This window comes from Leucoraja erinacea, chromosome 27 (genome assembly GCF_028641065.1).
Source record: "Leucoraja erinacea ecotype New England chromosome 27, Leri_hhj_1, whole genome shotgun sequence".
Classification (NCBI taxonomy): domain Eukaryota; kingdom Metazoa; phylum Chordata; class Chondrichthyes; order Rajiformes; family Rajidae; genus Leucoraja; species Leucoraja erinaceus.
The window spans coordinates 150298-176213 of record NC_073403.1 but is presented as its reverse complement, the minus strand read 5'-3'; the positions used below and the strand labels follow the sequence as shown (position 1 = coordinate 176213).

The 25916-nt window shown below is 44.5% G+C and overlaps 1 protein-coding gene across 2 annotated transcripts; it reads left to right on the top strand.

The window, feature by feature from the left end:
• Positions 1 to 1663: 1663 nt before the first annotated feature.
• Positions 1664 to 19485, top strand: retreg3 (reticulophagy regulator family member 3). 2 transcript variants are annotated; one of them, XM_055656738.1, is made up of 9 exons: positions 1664 to 1875; positions 3344 to 3450; positions 7290 to 7320; positions 8813 to 8934; positions 9261 to 9332; positions 13979 to 14116; positions 15108 to 15187; positions 15467 to 15599; positions 15993 to 19485. In XM_055656738.1, exons 1-9 carry the CDS (start codon positions 1694 to 1696, stop codon positions 16508 to 16510), a joined length of 1383 nt encoding a protein of 460 aa, XP_055512713.1. In that variant the 5' UTR covers positions 1664 to 1693; the 3' UTR covers positions 16511 to 19485. The 2 variants fall into 2 exon arrangements, with proteins under 2 accessions (XP_055512713.1, XP_055512712.1); XM_055656737.1 differs by having other exon boundaries at positions 1665 to 1875; positions 8813 to 8939; positions 9248 to 9332.
• Positions 19486 to 25916: the final 6431 nt, after the last annotated feature.

The following is a 25916-nucleotide window of genomic DNA, read 5'->3' as shown; positions in this document are numbered from 1 at the left end:
ACGCCGCTCGTGCCCGCCAACACCGCGGGTACACGCCGCTCGTGCCCGCCAACACCGCGGGTACACGCCGCTCGTGCCCGCCAAACACCGCGGGTACACGCCGCTCGTGCCCGCCAAACACCGCGGGTACACGCCGCTCGTGCCCGCCAAACACCGCGGGTACACGCCGCTCGTGCCCGCCAACACCGCGGGTGCGCGCCGCTCGTGCCCGCCAAACACCGCGGGTGCGCGCCGCTCGTGCCCGTGCACCACCCCTGCGCAAAGCCAGCGCTGTCCGTGGACAGTTCCAGTTGTCAGGATGTCTAATCTTCAAAAACAAACACAATACGGGGAACCAGGCAGCTCGGCCCGCCAAGCATATCCTATCCTACCCTATCATGTACCTGTCCGTGCCCTTATATTGCTGCTACTCCTAATCCTAATGCTGCCTCAGCTTCTTCCACAGACAGATCAATCCATATACCCACCATCCTCTGAATTCATATTAAATCTTTCCCCTCTCACCTTAAACCTTTGCCCCTTTTGTTCTTGGTTTCGGCCTTATCTTGGGAAGAAAATGCGTGTAATCACTCAATCTACGGCCCCTCATAATTTTATATACGTAAACTTAATGCCTCGGCCAATGAACACAAGCATGTCTATTTCATTGCCATTTTCTTTGGTGTCGGCAGGAACTACAGAAGGGTCTCGACCCGAAACGTCACCTATTCCTTCTCTCCATAGATACTACCTCACCCGTTGAGTTCCAGCAGTTTTGTCTACCTTCGATTTTTTCCAGCATCTGCAGTTCTTTCTTAAACGAAGGAACTACAGAAGCTGGTTTATACCAAAGATGGACATGAAATGTTGGAGTAACTCAAGGCACGATAGAGGCAGGAAACATGTTCCCGATGTTGGGGGAGTCCAGAACTAGGGGCCACAGTTTAAGAATAAGGAGTAAGCCATTTAGAACGGAGACGAGGAAACACTTTTTCTCACAGAGTGGTAAGTCTGTGGAATTCTCTGCCTCAGAGGGCGGTGGAGACAGGTTCTCTGGATGCTTTCAAGAGAGAGCTAGATAGGGCTCTTAAAAATAGCGGAGTCAGGGGATATGGGGAGGAGGCAGGAACGGGGTACTAATTCATAGCAAAGGGATTTGAGTATAGGAGCAGGGAGGTTCTACTGCAGTTGTACAGGGTTTTGGTGAGACCACACCTGGAGTATTGCGTACAGTTTTGGTCTCCAAATCTGAGGAAGGACATTCTTGCCATAGAGGGTGTACTGAGAAGGTTTACCAGACTGATTCCTGGGATGTCAGGACTGATGTGCTCGGTCTAATGCTGTGCAAGGCTGATGTGCTCTGTCTAATGCTGTGCAAGGCTGATGTGCTCGGTCTCATGCTGTGCAAGGCTGATGTGCTCGATCTGATGCTGTGCAAGGCTGATGTGCTGGGTTTAATGCCCAACTCAATTCTCTCTAAACATCACTAAGACACACACAGTTGTTAAACCAGGGATACTTCTTGAGAAATAAACTGGCTTTGGTCTAGCTCAGGTCGTTTTTTTTCTTTGCACAAGTATTGTTCTCATTGCTTTATTATGTGTTCATGTGTTTACGGACCCGTTGTGCTGCTGAAAGTTAGAACACGGGACATAAGGTTTAACACTTGACCCTTGACCTTGACGAGGCGCCTCATTAATATTGATGAGTTAAGATGGCGGCGGCGGGCGGCGGCTGGGGCCCGGGTCTAGGCCCAGAGCACCGGGCTCGCCTGCAGCGGCTGCTCCGCTCCCTGGGGCAGTACGAGCCGCAGCTCACCTTCTGCCAGAGCGTGTTGGTGTGGGAGCGGCCTCTACACAGCCTGTTGTTGCACCTGGGCGCCAACCTCGGCTTCTGGTCAGTGGCAAGCGGGGAGGAGGGGGTCGGGCCCCGGGGAGGAGGGGGATCGGGCCCCGGGGAGGAGGGGGGTCGGGCCCCGGGGAGGAGGGGGGGATCGGGCCCCGGGGAGGTGGGAAGTGGGCCCCGGGGAGGAGGGGGATCTGCCCCCGGGGAGGAGGGGGGTCGGGCCCCGGGGAGGAGGGGGTCGGGCCCCGGGGAGGAGGAGGGATCGGGCCCCGGGGAGGAGGGGGTCGGGGCCCGGGGAGGAGAGGGATCGGGCCCCGGGGAGGAGGGGGATCGGGCCCCGGGGAGGAGGGGGATCGGGCCCGGGGAGGAGGGGGGTCGGGCCCCGGGGAGGAGGGGGTGTCGGGCCCCGGGGAGGAGGGGGATCGGGCCCCGGGGAGGAGGGGGGTCGGGCCCCGGGGAGGAGAGGGATCGGGCCCCGGGGAGGAGGGGGGTCGGGCCCCGGGGAGGAGGGGGGTCGGGCCCCGGGGAGGAGGGGGGATCGGGCCCGGGGAGGAGGGGGGGATCGGGCCCCGGGGAGGAGGGGGGTCGGGCCCCGGGGAGGAGGGGGTCGGGCGGGCCCGGGGAGGGGGGGGTCGGGCCCCGGGGGAGGAGGGGGTCGGGTCCCGGGGAGGAGGGTGTCGGGCCCCGGGGAGGGGGGGGTCGGGCCCCGGGGAGGAGGGGGTCGGGCCCCGGGAGGAGGGGGTCGGGTCCCGGGGGGAGGAGGGTGTCGGGCCCCGGGGAGGAGGGGGGTCGGGCCCCGGGGAGGGTGGGGGTCGGGCCCCGGGGGGAGGAGGGTGTCGGGCCCCGGGGAGGGGGGGGGTCGGGCCCCGGGGAGGAGAGGGGGTCGGGCCCCGGGGAGGTGGGGGGGATCGGGCCCCGGGGAGGAGGGGGTCGGGCCCCGGGGAGGAGGGGGTCGGGCCCCGGGGAGGAGAGGGGTCGGGCCCCGGGGAGGAGGGGGGTCGGGCCCCGGGGAGGAGGGGGGTCGGGCCCCGGGGATCGGGCCCCGGGGAGGTGGGGGATCGGGGCACATATTGCTCTGTTTATTTTAAACTACGACCGTGATGTGGCTGGAGGATACACGACACCGAACATTGGAGAGTTATGAGAACAGAGACCTTGGGGTATGGGTCTCTCCATAGGACAGGAAAGGCAGGGTCTACACCCATGGTCTCCCTCACTCACCCGCACCTTGGCTGACCTGAGACCACATCCATTCCCCCACCCCTCCGTTCCCACCTCCTGGAGCCTCCCTCTATGGCGTGGACACCTGTCTTCCTTCTCCCACTTCCCAGATCCTCCACAGATGCTCCGATTCCCACATTTGGTTCTGTCATTTCCTGGAATGTCTGGGCAGTTCCTGTGTAATTAGTTCCAGTGATGAGACTGTTTGACGCTATCCACTTGATGGTTATTTTGAGATGTTAAGGGATTGGTAATCAGCTTTTGGTTAGTAATGTTATTGCTTTGTGTCTCATGGCAGGTTTCTGGCACTGACGTCGCTGAGACTGGTATGCCTTGTTGCATTTGGTCTGATTATTATTGTGTGTCTGGACACTTGTAAGAGCAGAATCTGGCCTGAGGTCAAAGGTAGGAACCTGCTATTCAGTCCAATGAAACTAACTTTTATGAGGAAATGTTGTCAAGAATCAGTCAGATATTAATAAATCACCTGATTCAGAATAGTTTCTAGTTTGATAATGGTAGCATGTTCAGAAATAGAGATATCAGGCCTGTACAAAGCTTTTCAAAAAGGAGGGTGGCATGACAGGATCACAAAATTTTTTATGTGAAATAAAGTGCGCGCTGCGCACATCACGAGCGCAAAGCGTGAAGTCGCTCGATGCCGGGGTCCAGGACCTGCCAAAGGGTCCTGGAAGCTCTGGGGTTTTAGATGCTCTCTGATTCTGAGACTTATTTTGGAGCAATTTTGCACCAAATATATGACCAATATTTCAGAAATTAACGGGAATCTGAGAGGTAGCTTTTTCCACACAAAGGGTGGTGGATGCATGGAATGAGCTGCCTGAGGAGGTAGTTAAGGCTGGGACTATCCTAATGTTTAAGAAACATTTGGAGAAGTACATGGATAGGACAGGGTTAGATGGATATGGGCCACACGCGTGTGAGTGGGACTAGTGTAGATGGGACATGTTGGTCGGTGTGGGCAAGTTGGGCTGAAGAGCCTGTTTCCACACTGCATCACTATGACTAAAAAGTTAAGAAGAAAAATGCATGTAGATAAGTAGAGCAGATTTGAAAGGGGGGTGAAATGTAAAGGCAGAGAGAGGTTTATGGGTGGAAAGGAACATAGAGGGGGAGGGTGGGCTTGGGCAGATGGGTGAAGGGAAAATAGACAAAAAGTGCTGGAGTAAATCAGTGGGTCAGGCAGCATCTGTGGGGAACATGGATAGGTGACGTTTCACAGAGTGCTGGAGTAACTCAGTGGGTCAGGCAGCATCTCTGGAGAATATGGATAGGTGATATTTCACAGAGTGCTGGAGTAACTCAGTGGGTCAGGCAGCATCTCTGGAGAAAAGGTATAGATTATATTTCGGGTCAAGACCCTTCTTCAGTAATAATCATGATGTGACATGTATAGACATTCCTGAATGTTACCCAAACCATCGTGAGCTACTTTGTGACGGTGCTTGCCCTCTCCTATAACGTCTATGTTGCCTTGGGTGATGCAGGACAGGACACAAGCTTTGGGACATGGTGTGAAGCTGTTGCAGTCTGCCCCAGCCTGGTAAAAGCCTGGATGGAATGGATGAGGAGAGGATGTTTCCACTAGTAGGAGAATCTAGGACCAGTGGCCACAGCCTCAGAATTAAAAGACGTTCCTTTAGGAAGGAGATGAGCAGGAATTTCTTAAGTCAGAGGGTGGTGAAATGTGGAATTCATTGCCACAGACAGCTGTGGAGGCCAAGTCAATGGACATTTTTCAGGGGTAGATTGATAGATTCTTGATTGATACGGGGGTCAGAGGTAATGGGGAGAAGGCAGGAAAACGAGTTTGAGAGGGAAAGATATAGTTATAGAGTGCTACAGTGTGGAAACAGGCTCTTCGGCCCAGCATGTCCCATCTACACTAGTTCCACCTGCCCACGTTTGATCCATATCCCTCCAAACCTGTCCTACTCACGTACCTATCTGTTTCTTAAATGTTGTGATTGTCCCTGCCTCAACTACCTGCTTTGGCAGCTTGTGCCATACACTTACCACCCTTTGTATGAAAAATATACCCCTCAAGATTCCTATGAAATCTTTTCCCCTTCACCTTATGTCCTCTGCTCCTCGATTCACCTACTCTGGGCAAAAGACTCAACCTGATCTATTCAAATCATGATGTTATACACCTCTATTAGATCACCCCTCATCCTCTTGTGCTCCATGTAAGAGACCCAGCCGACTCAACCTCTCCCTATAGCTCTGGCTCTCCAGTCCTGCAAACGAACCTGCCGCCACCACTTCCACTGGAAGCTCATTCCACACCACTACCACTCTCTGAGTCAAGAAGTTCCCCCTCATGTTACCCCTAAACTTCTGTCCCTTAATTCTGAAGTCATGTCGTCTTGTTTGAATCTTCCCTATTATCAAAGGGAAAAGCTGATCCACATCCCTCTCATCATTTTAAAGACGTCTATCAAGTCCCCCCTTAACCTTCTGCACTCCAGAGAATAAAGACCTAACTTATTCAACCTTTCTCTGTAACTTAGTTGTTGAAACTCAGGCAACATTCTAGTAAATTCCAAAACCGTGTATACACCTGCAAAAGCAGTGTGTACCTTGGATAGGGCATCTAAGCAGTGGATGAGTGACTCCCATTCTCATTTGGAGGTGGCTAAAGAGTCCTTTGAAGGATCCATGCCCTCTGCCACAAGGCCAGGCGACGGATCCAGTGAGTGGGTTTCTTGGGAAATTTATCCTCAATGCTTACCACAAAACAGTTTATTCTCACTGGTGACATGCTATGCTACCGTTTCCTTTACTTCCTGCCTCGCCTTTGTTATCCCAGAAGTTCTGGCTTCTGTCCCATTGCTTTCCTCCCCTTGTACATGCAATGTGTACCCAAACCACCCATTGTCATATTACATCTTTATCTACCCATGTTCACTTTCACTTTTATGCAGCTAAATCACGTCATCCTTCTGAAGAAGGGTTTCGGCCCGAAACGTTGCCTATTTCCTTCGCTCCATAGATGCTGCTGCACCCGCTGAGTTTCTCCAGCTTTTTTGTGTACCTTCGATTTTCCAGCATCTGCAGTTCCTTCTTAAACACTTGTCATCCTTTTCTGGTTGCTGATAAGATGGGAGATTTTAATTGTTGTGTGGATCATATTGTGTTCACACAGCTTCACACTGATGGGAAATCTTTAAGTATATTTGTTTGTCACTTTATCAGTTTATTTATTCATGTGTGTGTATATATTTATATCATGGTATATGGACACATTTATCTGTTTTGTAGAAAATACCTACTATTTTCTGTGTGCTTAAGCAAAGCAAGAATTTCATTGTCCTATACATGGACACATGACAATAAACTCACTTGAACTTGAACGTGTATTATAGAAGGTAAAGTTCTATTTGATGCCCATGTCCAGCAGGTTTATGGACATATGGGCTGGCCAGTAACAACATTGGACATTGTAGATCAGTATAGATAAACGATATAACAATATAGATCAGTCTGAGGAAGTGTCTCGAACCGAAATGTCACCCATTCCTTCTCTCCGGAGATGCTGCCAGTCACGCTGTTATTCCAGCATTTTGTGTTTACAATATTAGGTATGTTGAGAGAGGTATCTCTCTCTCTTTCTTACACTACAAGCTGTTTTTATGAAAACCTTTACTTTCAAGGGCAACTTTGTTTTACATCTTATCCAATCTCTTAATTAATTCACGAATGCTCTGGTTTATGTGGCTTGGTTCAGTTGGAAAATGGGTAGCTATTTTCAGCATATAGGTTAAATAAGTTAGGTCTTTATTCTCTGGAGCGCAGAAGGTTAAGGGGGGACTTGATAGAGGTCTTTAAAATGATGAGAGGGATAGACAGAGTTCATGTGGACAAGCTTTTCCCTTTGAGAATAGGGAAGATTCAAACAAGAGGACATGACTTCAGAATTAAGGGACAGAAGTTTAGGGGTAACATGAGGGGGGATCTTCTTTACTCAGAGAGTGGTAGCGGTGTGGAATGAGCTTCCAGTGGAAGTGGTGGAGGCAGGTTCGTTGGTATCATTTAAAAATAAATTGGATAGGCATATGGATGAGAAGGGAATGGAGGGTTATGGTATGAGTGCAGGCAGGTGGGACTAAGGGGAAAAAAAAGTTGTTCGGCACGGACTTGTAGGGCCGAGATGGCCTGTTTCCGTGCTGTAATTGTTATATGGTTATTAGTGAATTAATAATCTGTTCTTTTTTTTTAAGTGGCACAAATGGAGGACAATGATGCTGAGAGGTATTGAAATCACTTTCTTACATATGTTTCTAGGTTTAATCTGGTGTTTAAACAGTGATCTCTATTGAATTAATAATTATTTGTTTGGGTTGTGTTTTGACTTCATAGTTGGGCATATTGGTATTTTCTGCAGGTACAGTTTGACCATTATTTTTTGATGGATAAAAAACTTCCTTCCCAACCGTAACAATTGTGATTCTTACCACATCTGATATCCTCACCGAAACGATCTTTAAGCTTTACCGTTTTCAGTCAACTGGCAGTCTGTTTTTAAGAGTTGCAGATCCAACTGCACATTGAATGAATTGTACCCTGACCACCACCACCTCTGCCCTGTCATTGATTTTTAGTTTTGGCCAGTTTGTTTTGGGTTCTGATAGAAAAGGAAATTATTTGAGTAACTAAACTAGTAAATTATCTTTTTCCATTTCATTCAGATTGCATCTTAATCTTTAACAATCCTTGTTTGTACAGCCTGCCATAATATAACTCTCTTTGCCTCAATTATCATAGCAATTAATCTGATTGCATCTCTGCCTAAACCCATTCCATTCTTCCAAATGTGGATTGCCTAGATAGCTGGAGGTGCTGCCAGAACTCTGAGCTCTACTTCACTACCATCTCTTCCTATCCTAGCCAAGCTTAAGGCCAACATTTGAACTGTATATTTGTGATTGGAAATGTGGCCAGTGTTATACCATCGGAAGTGGTGCTGCGATCCTTGTGTTAGTTAACAATATAAAATGTAATGTATATGAATAGTAATTTTGTTGATGGCAGAGCAATAGGTGGTGTCAATAATGAGGAAGATAGTCTGAGGTTACAGTATGATGAGGATGAGTGGCAGGGTGTGCCCTACCTGGATGCACACCTATTTCTCGCACTATGCCACCCCTTTTCCCTTCTTTCCCTCCACCACTTCCATCTACATCCTATCCCATTCTCTGGCCTTGCATTTCACAGCTCATCTATCTTTCTGTCATTTGCAATTTGGTTACTCATTCCAATCTTCAAAGTCATTCATAAGGATTTTAAGTAGCCGAACTGCAGAAGAGATCTCCTTCCTACTAGTTTTCAGAGTTATCCACGTATCCAACCCTCTGTATTCTAAACAACCTAATTGCTGCAGCTCTTATTTCATAGGCCTGCAATATTTGAGTGCTCTGTCTCCTATCTTTGCTGTGTGTGTGTGGCTGTGCTCCACTATAATTCTCAGAGCAATGTATCTGTGTTTGTGCCATGAATATGTAGTGAGCTTACTCCATGACCAGTTACAGCTGATGGGCTAGGACATTGTGGGAATACAGAAAGTTTACCGCTTGGAAAAAAATTGTTATAATTAAAAGTCTGAAATTGTCATATTGCAGACATTCAAAACCAAATTTAAACTCTGTTCTGCGATTTTTGCTATTCCCAACATCAGATTTTCTAAGTGTGGTTATTTGTTTTAAATTGGACTTTAATGCAGTCCCTCGTCTGTATTCCTGTGTAGCTGGGGCCTTGTTCACCCGAAACTAGTCAGTGTTCCTGAACTGTGTCACAGAATGGCAGAGCTCTCTGTCAGTGCAGAGAGATTCCTGAAGAGTTTGCATCTATTTAAAAAGCAGAATCCTGGTAAGGTAAGAACATTATTACATTTTTACACTTGTTTCAGATTTCAATAGTTTGAGCTTTCTGAAGTTTTCCATAATTTAAGTGTCCATTTAAAATGTATTCTTTATTTTCCAGTAGCTTTTAGATTTCAGTTTATATAAGAATCAGTGAAGAATGACAAGGAATTCTGTCTAAGATAGTGTCTAAGATAGTGTCTAAGATAGTGTCTAAGATAGTGTCTAAGATAGTGTCTAAGATAGTGTCTAAGATAGTGTCTAAGATAGTGTCTAAGATAGTGTGTAAGATATGAATTGACCAGGATTATTTTGTTCAGTTTTGTCTTTTAGTTTGTGGCGTGTTCACATTCCCGGCTGTGATTGGGCGTTACATCCCAGGTGTTCTCCTGTGCTACATCTGCTGTAAGTCTGCTGCCTTTGTTCACTCGATTTATTCTAGATAAGTTGTCTGAAATAAAGTAATGCTTTTGGCTGCTTTAAAATTCATCTTTCACTGTTCAGCAGGTGAAGATTTGCAAGGAAGTACTGATCGGAACTGATTAAGAAATTAATTTGTACCATTTTGGTCCATATGACCATAAATCACTCTTGACTTTTGATTAGCTATTAATATTATACTATCATTGAGTTGTATAGTGCAGAAATAGGCCCGTAGCTTAAATGCCGACCAAAGTGCCTCCCTGAGCCTGTCCCCTTAGCCCTGCATTTGACCCATATCCCCCCAAAGCTTTCCAATCCATGTTCCTGTCCAAATGTCTTTTAGACATTGTAATTGTACCCTCCTCCCACACTCCTCTTGCAGCTTGTTCCACATGCCCATAACACTGCGAAAACTTGCTCCCTAGGTTCTCTTTAAATCGTTTTACCTCTTGCATTAAAGGGGGAATGTCTAGTTTTAGACACCCATACTCTGGGGGAAAAACACTGACCACCCATCTTATCTGTGTCTTTCATGATTTTATAAACTATTTGGGGTATCTTCCCAAGGAAACGGTCCTAGTTCTTGTAGAATCTCCATGTAACCCAAAACCTCCAGCCCCAGTGACATCCTGGTGATTCCTTTCTGCACCTTCTCATGCTGAGCACATCCATTCTACAGGAGGGTGGCCAGAACTGCACACAATGCACCAGGTGTAGTCTAGCTAACATCTTGTACAACTTTATACAGACCCTTCATCCTGCATGCACAATTCAGCCTTTTTACAGGTCCCCTAGAAAATAGGTCACTGATTTAAGAACATAATTGTATAGTTGGCATGTTCTGCATCACGACTTCAATATACTGGTGTAAAGGTTCTCCCAATAAATATTCCTGCCTAAACACTTGAGTATGTTATCCAAGTGTAAGGTATCACGGGCAAAAACAAAACATCTATGCACCTCTACAAAATCTCCAAATCTGTGGTGATTCGGTTGGGTTGTGAAGGTATTTTAGACTTTTGGCTGCTTGGGAGCTCTTAGAAACATAGAAATTAGGTGCAGGGGTAGGCCATTCGGCCCTTCGAGCCTGCACCACCATTCAATATGATCATGGCTGATCATCCAACTCAGTATCCCGTACCTGCCTTCTCTCCATACCCCCTGATCCCCTTAGCCACATCTAATTCCCTCTTAAATATAGCCAATGAACTGGCCTCAACTACCCTCTGTGGCAGAGAGTTCCAGAGATTCACCACTCTCTGTGTGAAAAAAGTTCTTCTCATCTCGGTTTTAAAGGACTTCCCCCTTATCCTTAAGCTGTGACCCCTTGTCCTGGATTTCCCCAACATCGGGAACAATCTTCCTGCATCTAGCCTGTCCAACCCCTTAAGAATTTTGTAAGTTTCTATAAGATCCCCTCTCAATCTCCTAAATTCTAGAGAGTATAAAACCAAGTCTATCCAGTCTTTCTTCATAAGACAGTCCTGACATCCCAGGAATCAGTCTGGTGAACCTTCTCTGCACTCCCTCTATGGCAATAATGTCCTTCCTCAGATTTGGAGACCAAAACTGTACGCAATACTCCAGGTGTGGTCTCACCAAGACCCTGTACAACTGCAGTAGAACCTCCCTGCTCCTATACTCAAATCCTTTTGCAATGAAAGCTAACATACCATTCGCTTTCTTTACTGCCTGCTGTACCTGCATGCCTACCTTCAATGACTGGTGTACCATGACACCCAGGTCTCGCTGCATCTCCCCCCTTTCCCAATCGGCCACCATTTAGATAATAGTCTGCTTTCCCCGTTTTTGCCACCAAAATGGATAACCTCACATTTATCCACATTATACTGCATCTGCCAAACATTTGCCCACTCACCCAGCCTATCCAATTCACCTTGCAGTCTCCTAGCATCCTCCTCACAGCTAACACTGCCCCCCAGCTTAGTGTCATCTGCAAACTTGGAGATATTGCCTTCAATTCCCTCATCCAGATCATTAATATATATTGTAAATAGCTGGGGTCCCAGCACTGAGCTTTGCGGTACCCCACTAGTCACTGCCTGCCATTGTGAAAAGGACCCGATTACTCCTACTCTTTGCTTCCTGTTTGGCAGCCAGTTCTCTATCCACATCAATACTGAACCCCAATGCCGTGTGCTTTAAGTTTGTATTATAATCTCTTATGTGGGACCTTGTCGAAAGCCTTCTGGAAGTCCAGATACACCACATCCACTGGTTCTCCCCTATCCACGGTACTAGTTACATCCTCGAAAAATTCTATAAGATTCGTCAGATATGATTTACCTTTCGTAAATCCATGCTGACTTTGTCCAATGATTTCACCACTTTCCAAATGTGCTGCTATCCCATCTTTAATAACTGACTCTAGCAGTTTCCCCACTACCGATGTTAGACTAACTGGTCTGTAATTCCCCGTTTTCTCTATCCCTCCCTTCTTAAAAAGTGGGGTTACGTTTGCTACCCGCCAATCCTCAGGAACTACTCCAGAATCTAAAGAGTTTTGAAAGATTATTACTAATGCATCCACTATTTCTGGAGCTACTTCCTGAAGTACTCTGGGATGCAGCCTATCTGGCCCTGGGGATTTATCGGCCTTTAATCCATTCAATTTACCCAACACCACTTCCCGGCTAACTTGGATTTCACTCAATTCCTCCAACTCCTTTGACCCGCGGTCCCCTGCTATTTCCGGCAAATTATTTATGTCTTCCTTAGTGAAGACGGAACCAAAGTAGTTATTCAATTGGTCCGCCATATCCTTGTTCCCCATGATCAACTCACCTGTTTCTGACTGCAAGGGACCTACATTTGTTTTAACTAATCTTTCTTTTCACATATCTATAAAAACTTTTGCAGTCAGTTTTTATGTTCCCTGCCAGTTTTCTTTCATAATCTATTTTTCCTTTCCTAATTAAGCCCTTTGTCCTCCTCTTGTGTTGTGGTTGCTGGTTTAGCCCACTACCTCTCCATGCCCATTCGAGATGGCCATCCACACTAATTGTAACACACACACACACTGAGACACACACACACACTGAGACACACACAGACACACACTCAGACACACATACACATGCACACAGACACACACAGACACACTCAGACACAATCAGAGACACACACACAGACACACAATCAGACACAGAGACACACACACAAAGGCATGCGCACAGAGGATGTTTTTTTGGTTGGAAATTGTAACTAGTGGTGCAACGCTGGATCAGTTGCAGGACCTCTGCTGTTTGTAATACATTAACGACTTGGATGTGAATGATGGAGGTTTGATCGGTAAGTTTGTGGATAACATGAAAATTGTTGGTATTGTGGATAGCAAGAAGGATATCCAAGGCTGTACTGGGTTATAGATCAGTTGGAAATTTGGGAGGTGCATTAACAGATATAATTGAATCCCAAGAAATGAAATGATGCATTTTAGGAAGTCGAGTTGGTATAGGCCATGTACTGTAAATGGTATGGTGCTGAGAAATGTTGATGAATAGAGAACTAGGGGTGCATGTCCTTAGTTCCCTGAAAGTGGCAACGCAGATTGATAGGTTGGTGAAGAAAGCGTTTGATACGAGTGTCTTTACAGAACATAGGAGTTGTGACATTGTGGATTGTGCCATATTCAAGGATTTGTTAGTGGACTGGAGTGAATATACCGCCATCATCACTGACTTCATAAAGAAATGTGTGGAAGAGTGTGCACTGACAAAATGGTCTGAGAATTCCCCAACCAGAAGCCGGATTGTAATATTCTGAGGGCTAGGTTGTGGCATTTGGGACTGGTAATCCAGTATCATACAAGAAGTCTATGAGTGACTTCCTGAAGGTCATCAAGAGTGCAAAGAGACTATTTCAGCCTAAGCTGGTCAGAGATGGAAGCTCGACAGATGTGGTAGGGGCTTGCATGCCATCACCTCCTACAAGGCAAGATCTGGTCATGTAAATGGCAATAATGCATCACCTGGATGAGTGGAACACCTTTTATGCATGTTTTTAAAGGGAATACAATAGTGCACTAAATAAGCCCCACAGGTCCTGATAACCCTATCGATATAATCACAAAGACACGCTTCAGTGCCTCTACTTTCTTAGAAATTTAAAGATGTCGGTATGTCTCCAACTACACTAACACACTTGTACAGTTGTACTGACTGTTGCATCTTGGCCTGGTATGGCAATTTCATCACACAGGAATGTAAGACTGCAAAACATGGTGGACTCTGCCTGGTCCATCATGGCCACATACCTCCCCTCCATTGAAAGCATCCATGAGGCATTTCCTTAAGAAGGTGGCATCTATGTTCATTGTACTTGTACCTCGCTATAAGATTCAATGGGCCTTTATTTTTCAATTTAAAATGATGGTCCAAATATACTTTAGATTGTTTTCTCTGATTTTATGAATTTGGGGAAGACCACATCCTGCACACTGGGTTCTGTGCAAGGTTGCAATGTCATGAAATACAAAAATATGTCATAATTTTTCTTATTTTTTGTCAGATACTGTAATGTTTACATTGTGTAGAGCTGAGACACCTCTGAGCAAGGCTTCTCTGCATTCCCACTTGTTTATTCACTAATCTTTTCCATTCCCACAGTGATCAGCTTACTGCTCTGCCCTTTGGTCATTTATCACCAACTGTGGAGAAAGGTTTATGCCAGAATTGAGCCCTTGCTTAAGCGTCTGGATTTCAGCGTGAAGGGATATGTATTGACAAAACAGCGCGAGCGACTGAGTGAGTAACAAGATAACTTAGTAATAATCTGAAAATTAACATGAAACTGCTCCTTCCCAGTTCCCCTAGAGTTCCTTAACATTGATGTTCATTTCTGTCCTGCCTATCCTGTCAGCCTCTCCTGACCTGCATGGTTGATTCCTTGTTTTGACACTTATGCTGGTTCTATACACCCACACAGGAAAAACATAATCTCTGCATCTATCCTGTCAATCCCAATGCGACATTTGTACATTTTAATGAAATCGCCAAACCTTCAGTATTGGGACTAAATCTGGTGAGCCTTGGCTGGACTCTCCTACACTTAGGCATGAAGACCAGACCTCTTCATGAAGTTAGTGCATAGCATCCTCGCAGCTCACACTTCCACCCAGCTTTGTATCATCCGCAAACTTAGAGATGTTACATTTAATTCCTTTGTCTAAATCGCTAATATATATTGTAAATAACTGGGGTCCCAGCACTGAGCCTTGTGGCATCCCACTAGTCACTGCCTGCCATTCTGAAAATAACCTGTTAATTCCTACTCTTTGCTTCCTGCTGGTCAACCAGTCAATACCCTAAATACAATACCATGTGCTTTAATTTTGCACATTAGTCTCTTGTGTAGGCCCTTGACAAAGGCTTTTTGAAAATCCAGATACACCACATCCACTGTGTCTCCCTTATTTATTCTGCTTGTAACATCCTCAAAAAGTTCCTATTGTTACACTTCTCTCAATGCAATCTTTCTTACTGATGTATTTTATTTATCTATCCTCCCATTTATTCTTCATTCTTGTCTTCTCAATTTTCAATCTAATTGAGGAAATGGCCCGTTGAACCGATTATTAATAGCTTCCTAGATGACCCAAAATTGGCTCAACCCATAAGCTTGGGGCAGACAATATTTCAAAGGAAAGGTGTGCACCTCCACAAATTCCAGGCACTGCCTGAAGGCTGCAGCTTCTCACCACATGCTACATTTGTTTCTATCTTTGGTTTGTTTCAGTGCGTGGCCAAGCAACTACTGTCCGAGCTGCAGATGACGGAAGTGACAGTGAAGCTGAACTAGCTGCATTCTGCCCCAAGGTAGTGTTTTCTGATCCTTCTGCTGTATATTCATGTCTCCTCATGCCCCCAAATGAAGCTGTCAAGGTTCAATTATTCTGCTGAGGATACTTGTAATTCTGTTAATGCATCCAAAATAAATGCTGTTCTCTCTGCTGTTTGCACAATGAATGTGTAAACTAAATCATTAATGGCTATAAATGTAACGCGTTCTAAATACTGAAACTATTTTCTTGGTGTATATACTGTATCAAATTAAACGATAGTGCAAATCTTAACTTTGTTTCTTGCTCAATGAAGCTCGATGATTCTATGTTCGCTAAGGAACTGGAAATTTCTGATGTTGAACATTCCGATGCAGAGGTATCGTACACAGAGAATGGAACCTTCAACTTGTCTCGGGGACAGACCCCAAATACAGATGGTTCTGAAGGTACGTTCTGGAGTTTTAATGAAGACAGTACTTCATCTTTCTAATACAACTATTAGAAATTACATTTGCAGTAGAATTGTTTTCATTAGTTGAACTGTGAATTAAATTGAGTCAGGTATGTGGTGGGCACACCGATGATGTGCCACACATGATAAAATCATCCTTTATGCTCGGTCAGAGTTGGCTTGCTCCATTTGGGATGCAGAAAGTTGGTAAAGGGTTAGGGTATTTTTGAGATTCATCTTGGCTTTTTCCTATATATTTGAAAATGGATCAATAGTGCAAGTTTCTGGCTGGGTTACAATGGTTGTAGTATATCTGACGAAGACTAGGTTCCTACACTCGCTTGTCAAGAAATTATGAAATATAACACTGACCTAAGATTTTGTTTAGATCTTGATCGCCATAGTGACCCTGAGGAGTCATTTGCAAGAGATCTACCAGAATTCCCATCAATAAACCCTGATGCAACAGGATTGGATGATGATGATGACACCAGCCTGGGTATTCCCACTGCATCCTACCAGCCTCTGCTTCACGATAATGTCAGCCTGTCTTCTGATCAAGAGGATATTGATGAAGATATATCCCAAAGTGGTCTGCCATCACCTCTGAGTTTTGCAGGCAGCCAGGGCCTTTCTCTAGCAGGAACGATTGCCAACAAGATGATGGCAGCAGCATTGTCAAACACTGCTCATGAGGCCCTATTGATGAATGATCCTTTGAGGATTGCTTTTCAGACTGTGCATGAACACGGAAGCATAGAGGTGGACACTGATGCAGAGGGAGATGATTTTGAACTGTTGGATCAGTCGGAACTGAATCAATATGAGAATCTTGCCAGTCATGATCGGGGCACTCGACAACAGTTAAAGGCAGGGTTCCTATCAAACTTTCTTCGAAAGCAGTAGGTTTATGGGTGCTGGTGTTTTCAGATAACACCGCACTGGCCCAGTAATTTAGCAGGGGAGTGGGTTGCCAAAGTCCCCCTTGTGATGACATCTGCATAGTTTATTATCTTGACTTGCTCAGTAGTTATTTTCTCACAATGAATACATTTGAACAGGTCAGTGAGATGTAGGTTTTATTTCTTTGTCATTGCTACTTTTAGTGTTCCTTCTGATTCCTTGGATTTGAAGTGACTTCCCAGAAAGATAAATGAAGCCACCCGACACTTGGATTAACAATTACCCTACTAATGTGTTGTAGAATGAACTTGGTATAGTTATGTATTTAAGAGACAGAGTTTATGCAAGTATCCATGAGGTACCCACAGTAAATAAGGCATATTTAATAAAACTGCTTTTGTGCAATGTGAAAAATTGATGTAGGAAAGTCAGGCTTCATTTGTTTAGATTATGATCTCATGACATCCAGAAAATGTATCATAATGCATTTAATGTTGAACAGCTGGATTAAAGTTATAGAGTGAAGCAACATGGTCCGAACTGGAGCATGTTTACTCATAAACAATACAAGTAGGCATGCTGCAGTTTGTTTAGAATAACAGGTTCAGACTGACCTTGCGGTGAGGCCCAGTGTACGAGAGGCAAAGTCAAATGAGGAGCTGCTGTGGGAAGACCTTTCATTACAAACATTGCTACTTCATCACTAACAAGTCACAAACCAGCAAGGAATTGTTACTTTCCAACTAATGGGATGTTTAATCCTTGAAGAGTTTTGCAGAATTTCTTTGTGATCTATCTGTACCTTGTTTCTTTTTGCTCATGACTTTGTTCTGCAGCTATAGATTGGTCAATCCTGTTTCAATTGTATTACCTCAAATTTTGCAAACTCCTTTCAATTATTTAAAAATTAAATTGTTTGCAGGATATGGACACCACTGACAATGCTGGCACTTACTACCCATCTTTAAGCAGTAATAAGTTGATCTTACTGAAATTTGTGCTGTTCATTCCTGTGGCAGTGGCTATCTAAACAGCATTTTTAAAAAGTTATTGCTATCTAGTATATTTGGGTGCAAAAGTTCAGGTCTGAGAAGCTGATTTTTTTTTTTGCTGATGTCTCGGTATCAAATGACCAGGCCAGGTTTGAAGACAGTTTGATATAATCTAGGCTGTGTTATGGCAGTTTATGGGTGTGACTGTGAGTCTAATTAGGTTTGCACAGACCTAAGATTCTGGTTGAAATACAAAGGTGACAGCAAGTCTCTGGTCTGGTTTAGGGGCAATCAGACTAACAGGTACAGGTAGTTCTACATAACACAATATTTCTGTACCTAAAAACACTTATATTACAAAAACTGTGTCATTGGGGAAAAGGGGCTCGGGGCTAGAGAATTGCAGACTCGTACTTTTATTTATCACCTCAACAGGATTTTCAAAATTAAAGGTATTTTTAATAGCTGTAAGCTTATTTTTTACTGCAAGCTAAAAATACAAAAGGCTGGGCATTACATTTAATAGAGTATGGTTGCATGTGTCAGTTGAAACGATTGCTTATTAATTTCAATGACTCCTGTGATCTTGAGGCAATGGAGTATTACTGCTGGGAGCTTGTATGGAAAGTTTTATTTTCCCGAGACTTTCTTCCAAAGACAGCTTTTTTTACTGCTTGTCAATTTCCAAACATAGCTTTGAAGTGGCTCTCTAGTTCCTGACGAAAAAGCGCATATCTAATTGTCTATTATATAAATATATCAATCGCATTGCATCAAATTCATGTAATAGACATATGCTGTAGCAGAAAATGGTGGCAGATGAAGTTGGGATGGTTCACTGTTGTCTGTCGTAGAACAATGCTATTGTAGACAAGTCATCTGGCAGCTTCCCTTGAGCAAAAAAGTAGACCTAACTGTGGTGATCTCAGCATAGTATTGCATTGCTTTTCAGCAGTAAATAAATGGCTTCCATCTATTTGATCAGAGGGATTTTGTGGGATTTAATGCCAGAATCAGAAGTTCTGCATGACAAATGCTTAATATATTTTAATGTTCATTATTTTGACTTCTTACAGAACTTTATTGTTGTTGGATTATAGTTTGACCTGATGCGTTTTCATAAAACTCAAGATCTAGTGGGTGTTGGCTATCTGAATAAAAGTGTAAATATTTGGTAGGTCAACAACATGGTTCATATTTCAGCTTCAACCTTTCAACACTAAATGTTTTGTTAAACTTTAAAGTTGAAAGATTGCGTAATAGTAATATTAATTGTGGAGGATTAGCAACTGGCAGCACAGGTATTGTGATCAGTGACGTTTTGTAATGTATATGAGTGAAATTGTGGTTGTGCATGACAGTTTATAAAACCTTTCCTGCAAATCTATTGTCCTGGCCTTGTGTGCGATTAATATAAAACTTAGAGCAGTGTGATTAGTTTTCATCTGCATCTGTTTTCAGACAAGATTTATTTAATGTGATATTCACTGGGTCTGGTAGTTTTTTTGGCAGAGCCACTTTTAATTTCATCCATGGTAGCTGTTAGCAATTGTGAAGGAGAACTGAAAATCAGCAGATTCCAACTGCTCCTAAATTAAAAGCTGTAAAGAATGGGGTTGATCCTGCAAACCTCTAGAAAATTGTATGAAATTATGTAAATATTAAGTTTTATTTGAAAGTTAGTGAGCTTAAGCTTTGAGAATTTGAGGCAAAGCCGACAGCTCTTTTACTTCTGTAACTGTCTGAGCCCAGGCAATTAAAATATCTGTAAATACAAAATGGATTGAACTGTTATGTGGAATATGCAGCATCTGTGTGCACTGTATTTTCAATGTTATTTGATCTTCAAAAGCACTTTGTGTACTTTGTGTATTTCAACCCGTTCATTTTCAAAGACTAATTGACTTGATTAATTTGGATTTCTTTTTGTAGAACAGTCACTTTATTTTTGAACCATTCATTAAAGTGATTTTCTAAAAATGTCAATGGAATTCTGAGGGCTTGATTTTCAAATGTTTCTGTATTTACATGATCTAATTGCTATCTAGTTGATGTTAGTCATTTTAGAATTTGAGTATTGAATGCGTCTTGCTGTTGGCTGCAAATAAAAAAAGTTCTAAATTAACTAAATAAATAATATTCCATGGAAGAATGAAGTTGAGAACAACTGAGTATGGAAAGACATTAGCTCCCTTCTCTCCCGTCATTCATCCTCAAGGGACGGCCAGCAGCCGACTTGGCAGCTTCATTGATCTTCAGGGGACCCCTACAGTATGCAACCATACTCTATTAAATGCCTGCCTGCTGGTTCACGTGTCTTGTACAACTGTAACACAACATTAGGAAAAAGGGAGGTGCAACGAGACATGGGTGTCCTTGTACATCAGATACTGAAAGTAACCATGCAGGTACATACAGCAGGCAGTGAAGAAAGCAAATGGCATGTTGGCTTTCATAGCGAGAGGATTTGAGTATAGGAGCAAGGAGGTCCCACTGCAGTTGTTCAGAGTCCTGACCCTCCGCATCGGGGCGATCAAGCTCCTGCATCGGGGGGATCTCAGCTCCCCCCGCGCCAGGCGATCAGACCACAGGTTGGGGCTGGTTGAACCTCCTGCGGCTTTGGACCTTCCCGACATCAGTCTCTAGCCGAGATTGCGAGCTCTTTGATGTTGAAATCCGCAGGCCGCGGTTGGAGTGTGGATCCCAGGAAAGGGATTGTAGACTCCGGTGATAAGTCCACGGCCCTGCGGTGGGGCTCAAAGTCAGTCTCGAGCAAGGCCTTCAGCTCAGCATAAACTGACAACACTCCCTCTTCTATAACCAACACAGGACCAGCTCAAGGCTGTGTGCTCAGTCCGCTGCTCTATGACCAGGACTGCACAGCCAGACCATTCCAATGCCGTCTTTAAATTTCACCGACAGTACCACCGTTGTTGGACAATGATGGGTAATGACGAGTTATCCATCATTGTAAGGAGAGAGATTGATAATCTGAGGGAATGCTGCCAGTGCAGACGTGTTGTTCTCAATGTCCGCAGGACCACAGAGCTATTTGTTGACCTCAGGAGAAAGCCGCAGATCCACATACTTGACTTCATTGAGGGGACAGTGGCGGAGAAAGTTATGTTCCAAGATCCTGCCTCAAGTTCCTGGATGTCCATATCTCTGAAGATCTGTCCTGGTTCCGACGCGGGTCCCATTTTGTTCTCCACATCACTCCTCGACCGACCTCCGACACCCACCGCGGGCCCGTCCTAGGCTGCCCACTGCCGGGTCCTCTCTTGGTCCTCTCTCCATTCATTTACCGATCTTGATGGAGGTAAGTTGCCCAAGCTTCACTGCTGTACAGTAACGTGTTCAACACGTACGCATTTACCTTGGTAAATGAGTTTCATTGAGTTTCCTGTTCTTCTATGTCCGCTTGCTTAGCCTCCCGAAGGAGGGTGCTGTAGAGGAAGGTGGTTTTACTGTACGTGAATTCGTTTCCTCATCCAGAGTGGCTGTCAGTCACCGTAGATCCTAGGTTGGTGAATTTAAGCCATTTTCCAACGGAATGGTGTTTATGGTGATTTCAGAGGGGAGTGGAATGCCCTGACCCATGACAACAATTGGGAAGATACCCAATGCCCAGGATGGATACATCTTGAACGTGATTCTATGCTAGGGCTATCATTGACTTCTATTCTAGGGGCCTCGTTACCTTTTACAATTACGAGATTGAATAAATATACGACTAACCCAATAATAAGACATACGTTCCGAATATGGTTTCAGTTTTGTACGTTTTTGGACTAAATGCTTTTATCTTATCGAGTCCTATTTTACCCAACTTTCTCTTCCAACCATCTAGTACTGATCAAGTCTTTTTGTTATGGAAGAGGAAGGGATTAGCAGCTTTTCGTGATTTGTTTTTGGAGGGTTGTTTTATGTCTTTTGAACAACTCTCCAATAAATATAACTTACCTAATTCACACTTTTTTAGATATTTACAAATTAGACATTTTTTGAAGGCTACTCTACCCCTTTTTCCGCTAACACATCAATCCGAAATTATGGGGGGAAAATTACAGTTGAACCCTTATCAGAAAGGATTAATAATATTTATGAGTTGATTTTGAAATTAAAAATAGATACATTTGATAAAATTAAGAATGACTGGGAAAGAGAACTCCAAATTTCTTTATCTATAGAGAAATGGGAGAGGATTCTTCAATTAGTTAATACCTCTTCAATGTGTGTAAGACTCGCTTTGATACAATTCAAGGTAGTTCAGAGCTCATATGTCAAAAGATAAGTTAGCTCGTTTTTATGATCATATAAATCTTACCTGTGACAGATGTAACTCTGAAGTGGCCTCATTGACCCATATGTTTTGGTCCTGCCCTTCTTTGGAAAAATATTGGAAATAAATTTTTGATACTATTTCTGTAGTCATAGGCATAGATTTACAACCTCATCCTATTACTGCAATTTTTGGGCTACCAATGTTAGATTCTATTCATTTGTCCTGCTCCGCCCATCGGTTGATTGCTTTTACCACATTAATCGACAGAAGATTTATTTTATTTAAATGGAAAGACTCCAACCCTCCGACCACACTCCAATGGAACTCTCTGCCACAGAGGGTAGTTGAGGCCAGTTCATTGGCTATATTTAAGAGGGAGTTAGATGTGGCCCTTGTGGCCAAGGGGATCAGAGGGTATGGAGAGAAGGCAGGTACGGGATACTGAGTTGGATGATCAGCCATGATCATATTAAATGGCGGTGCAGGCTCGAAGGGCCGAATGGCCTACTCCTGCACCTAATTTCTATGTTTCTATGTTTACTCCGAAACGATATCATGTTTAAATTTAGAAAAAATCAGGAGTGACATTGTTGAACCCTTGGTTAAATTTGATAAGACTTGGGGAAAATTTATTGAACACTTTCACACAACATAAATTGCTCCCTCTTTAACTGTTATAAAAATTATTTTACCTCTATAGGGTCAGATTCAGATTCAATTTTAATTGTCATAGGGTGAGACAACGAAATGCATTAGACAACGAAATTGGTGGAACGGACTTGACGACAAACAGACTTACATTGTTGAAATTCTCAGTTCAGATTCGGTTTTGCTTTGCTTTTTTTGTTTTTTTTTTAATTTATTTTTATTTTTATTTTATTTAATTTTTCTTTAGTTTAGGGGGGTTTTGTTTTTTTTTTTTTTCTTTTTCTTTTTGTCTTTTTATCTTTGTGGGTTTTTTTACATTTATAAGTTTCCTTTTAAAGATTTAACTATATTTACATAGAGACCGGGAGGTCTATATTCATTGTGTATTTTGACACTGGTCTCATATTAGGTTATATCTGTTATTAATGTAATCCTGATCCCTATGTATCAATACCATTGTTATGTTTATCATTATTCTTTTTGCTTTTTTTAAAATGTTTTTTTGGGGGGTTTTTTGGGGAAAAAACAATAACAACTGCCGGGCGGCTCCAGCACGGCTGTGCGGCACTTACCGGGAGGTTCCTTCAGCAACACAGTAGGGTTAGGTGTGATGAAGCTTCTGCTTGCCACCCCTGGTCCATGGACGTCTCTTCAGATCTTGTCCTCTGGTCAATTTCAGGAACGTGGCAGAGGTTGATGATCACTGTGGACTTGAATGGCAGAACATTTGAAGATCCCAAAGACTTGCAGGAAAATGCTACTGGGGCAGATGATGAGTCAGAGCCAGACGTGTTCGACAAATTTCTCAAACGGCGTTGATTCTCACGTGCAACAGATCGCTGTCAGTTGCACTGGAAAATGTTGACGATGAAATCCCAAATGACGAGACGAGACCCCTGCGAGGCTGGGAAGTGGTTGTAGCTCTTTCTGGTGGCTCTTAAAAGGGCCTTTGTTGGACGGAGTGAGAAATTCCGGTGCGGTCCCCACCGATGTGGCTTCAAATCCGATGGTTTTACACGAACAACACTCGGGTTCCTGACATCTCTTTTGTTGCGTGCTATCCAATCCCTCTTGGGGTTGCACAGGAGAATCCACGCCGTTTAAGAAATTTGTCAAACTCGTCCAGTTCTGATTCATCATCTACCCCAGTGGCATTTTCCTGCAAGTCTTCGGAGAGAAAGTTCCTTGCAAACAGCTGGCGACCACATCAGTCGGCAGATGTTTCATGCTTTCCCCTTCACACTGTCTGGAGGAGATCCGGGTTGACAAGAAGTCCCATCAAGTTGGTCCTCAACAGTTTCTCCAGCGCCAGGTGTGGAAGGTCGCGTAGAACGTGGAGTAAGATTGGCGTTAGGCAACTTCAATGTTCTGCCATTCAGGTACACTGTGATCATCGACCTCTGTCATGTTCCTGAGATTGGCCAGAGGACAAGAATCCAGTCTTCACTGGCTCCGTGCCGGCGGCTAGGTCAGCTCCAGTACGGCTGCACGGCACTCACCATGAGCGCATCAGGTTCTCCTGCTCCAGGTGTGGAAGGTTGTAGAGAATGTGGAGCAAGATTGGGCCTTCGGGATCTTCAAGGATCTGTTATTCAAGTCCATGGTGATCATCAAACTTAGCCATTTCCTGTCATCAGAAACCGTCCTGGTAAATGGAGACAAGAATGGAGTCTTGAAGGTTCCTGATCCAAACATCCTGGTCCATTCCCTCCACAGATGCTGCCTGAACAAACTGAGTTCCTCCAGCAGTTTTCTGCTCCACATTCGCTGACAGCCGAGCTCTATAAAAACACATCTCCATCACGGTCTTCCACTGAGGACAGTTTACAGAGGATCAGCTCCACATTCCCAGTGACACCAGATCTTCCTCAACAACACCACAGGGTCAGATGTGATGAAGCATCTGCGTGCCAGCCCTGGTCCATGGCCGTCTCGTCAGATATTGTCCTCTGGTCAATCACAGGAAACATGACAGATGGTCGATGACCTCAGGAGGGGAAAGCCGATGATCCACAAACTTGTCTTCATTCATGGGACAGTGGTGGAGAACGTAAAGGTTGCAAGTTCCTGGTTGTCCATGTCTCTGAAGATCTGTCCTGGGTCCAGCACATCAATGCAATCACACACAAAACATGACCACCTCTAAGCTTTCGTAACAACCACAAAGGCGATGAACAATGGGGTTTGCTGCTCTTGACATTTTCCTTGTATTTGACGCAGGGAGAAGATCATGTCCATTGTGGATCTACCTCCATGGAAACCGCATTGTGCCTCAGGTCAGCGAGTCTGTGCAGTCTTTGCAGGATCACTCTGGCAAAGGCCTTTCCTGTAACACTCAGAAGTGAGATGTCCCTGTAGTTGGTGCACTCCCTTGTTCTTGTACAATGTGACGATGTTGGTGTTACGTGTGTGTTACGCAGAAACTGCTCAGTCCGTCACAGGTGATGATCTCTTCACCATCAAAGGGATCTACAGGAGATGCTACCTGCAAAAGGCAGCTAATATCAAAGACCCACAATGCCCTACCAGTGTGAAAAGCCAACAGAAGCAGGGAAACTGACCTCCATGTTTAAGAGCAGCTTCTTCCCAGCAATTACAAGCCTCTCGAACACTGCACAACATGAACCACAATGATGAGATTTTATGGACTGCGTCATTTGCTGCCCGACAGATATTTTTTACACTAACATTCAATTATTAAATTCCTGTATTTTTATTTTATTAGTTATCTGTGTGTTATTGCACCACGTATTATTTTGTTCAGAAGCCCAAAAAACCTGACCTCCAGGTTCAGGAACAGCTTCTTCCCAGCAACCATCAGGCTCTTGAACACTGCCCGACACAAACCACATCTATGAACTGTGAAGAACTATGGACTGAGTCTTTGGTTGAATTACAGACATGTTTACAGTAGTATCGTGAGTATAAATTTACTGAAATGTAACTTAATGCATTTTTGTGTTGTTGTAATTACAGGCTTGTTAATCTACAGCAAGAAATACACCCCACACGCACATCCTCCTTCCCCCCGCACCCCTCCTCCCCCTCACACACCCCCTCCTTCCCCCTCCCCCCCCCCCCCCACAACCCCCTCTCCTTCCCCACCCACACCCCCTCCCCCCACACACCCCTCCTCTCCCCCCCCCCCCCCCCTCTCCCGAGGGTGGAACCCCCCTCTCAAATTGTAGATTAAAACTTATCATATGGGATGGTCACTGGCGGCTAATGTCCAGAGTCCTGGGGTTTACCTCGAGTCCCCTTATCAAATCCAGGTTCATTACACAGCACTAAATCCAGTGTTTGCACCCCCCCCTTCGCCCCCAACTGCCCACCCCGCCAACACTACTGGGGAAACAGCTCTTGCAAAGGGAGCAGAGGGAGAAATGCAGCCCTAAATTTTTGGCCTCTCTGTCTACTCACTGTGGTTCAATCTGTGTTTACTGTTATACACTTGTACCGTATCCGAGATGCTTATTTAATATGT

What these genes read in the sequence shown, in the direction of transcription:
- retreg3 (XM_055656737.1), top strand. Translation starts at nt 1,694, where the DNA reads ATGGCGGCGGCGGGCGGCGGCTGGGGCCCGGGTCTAGGCCCAGAGCAC. An exon ending in GGCGCCAACCTCGGCTTCTG is followed by an intron (nt 1,876 to 3,343) that starts GTCAGTGGCAAG and finishes GTCTCATGGCAG; the next exon opens with GTTTCTGGCACTGACGTCGC. An exon ending in AAAAGCAGAATCCTGGTAAG is followed by an intron (nt 8,940 to 9,247) that starts GTAAGAACATTA and finishes TATTTTGTTCAG; the next exon opens with TTTTGTCTTTTAGTTTGTGG.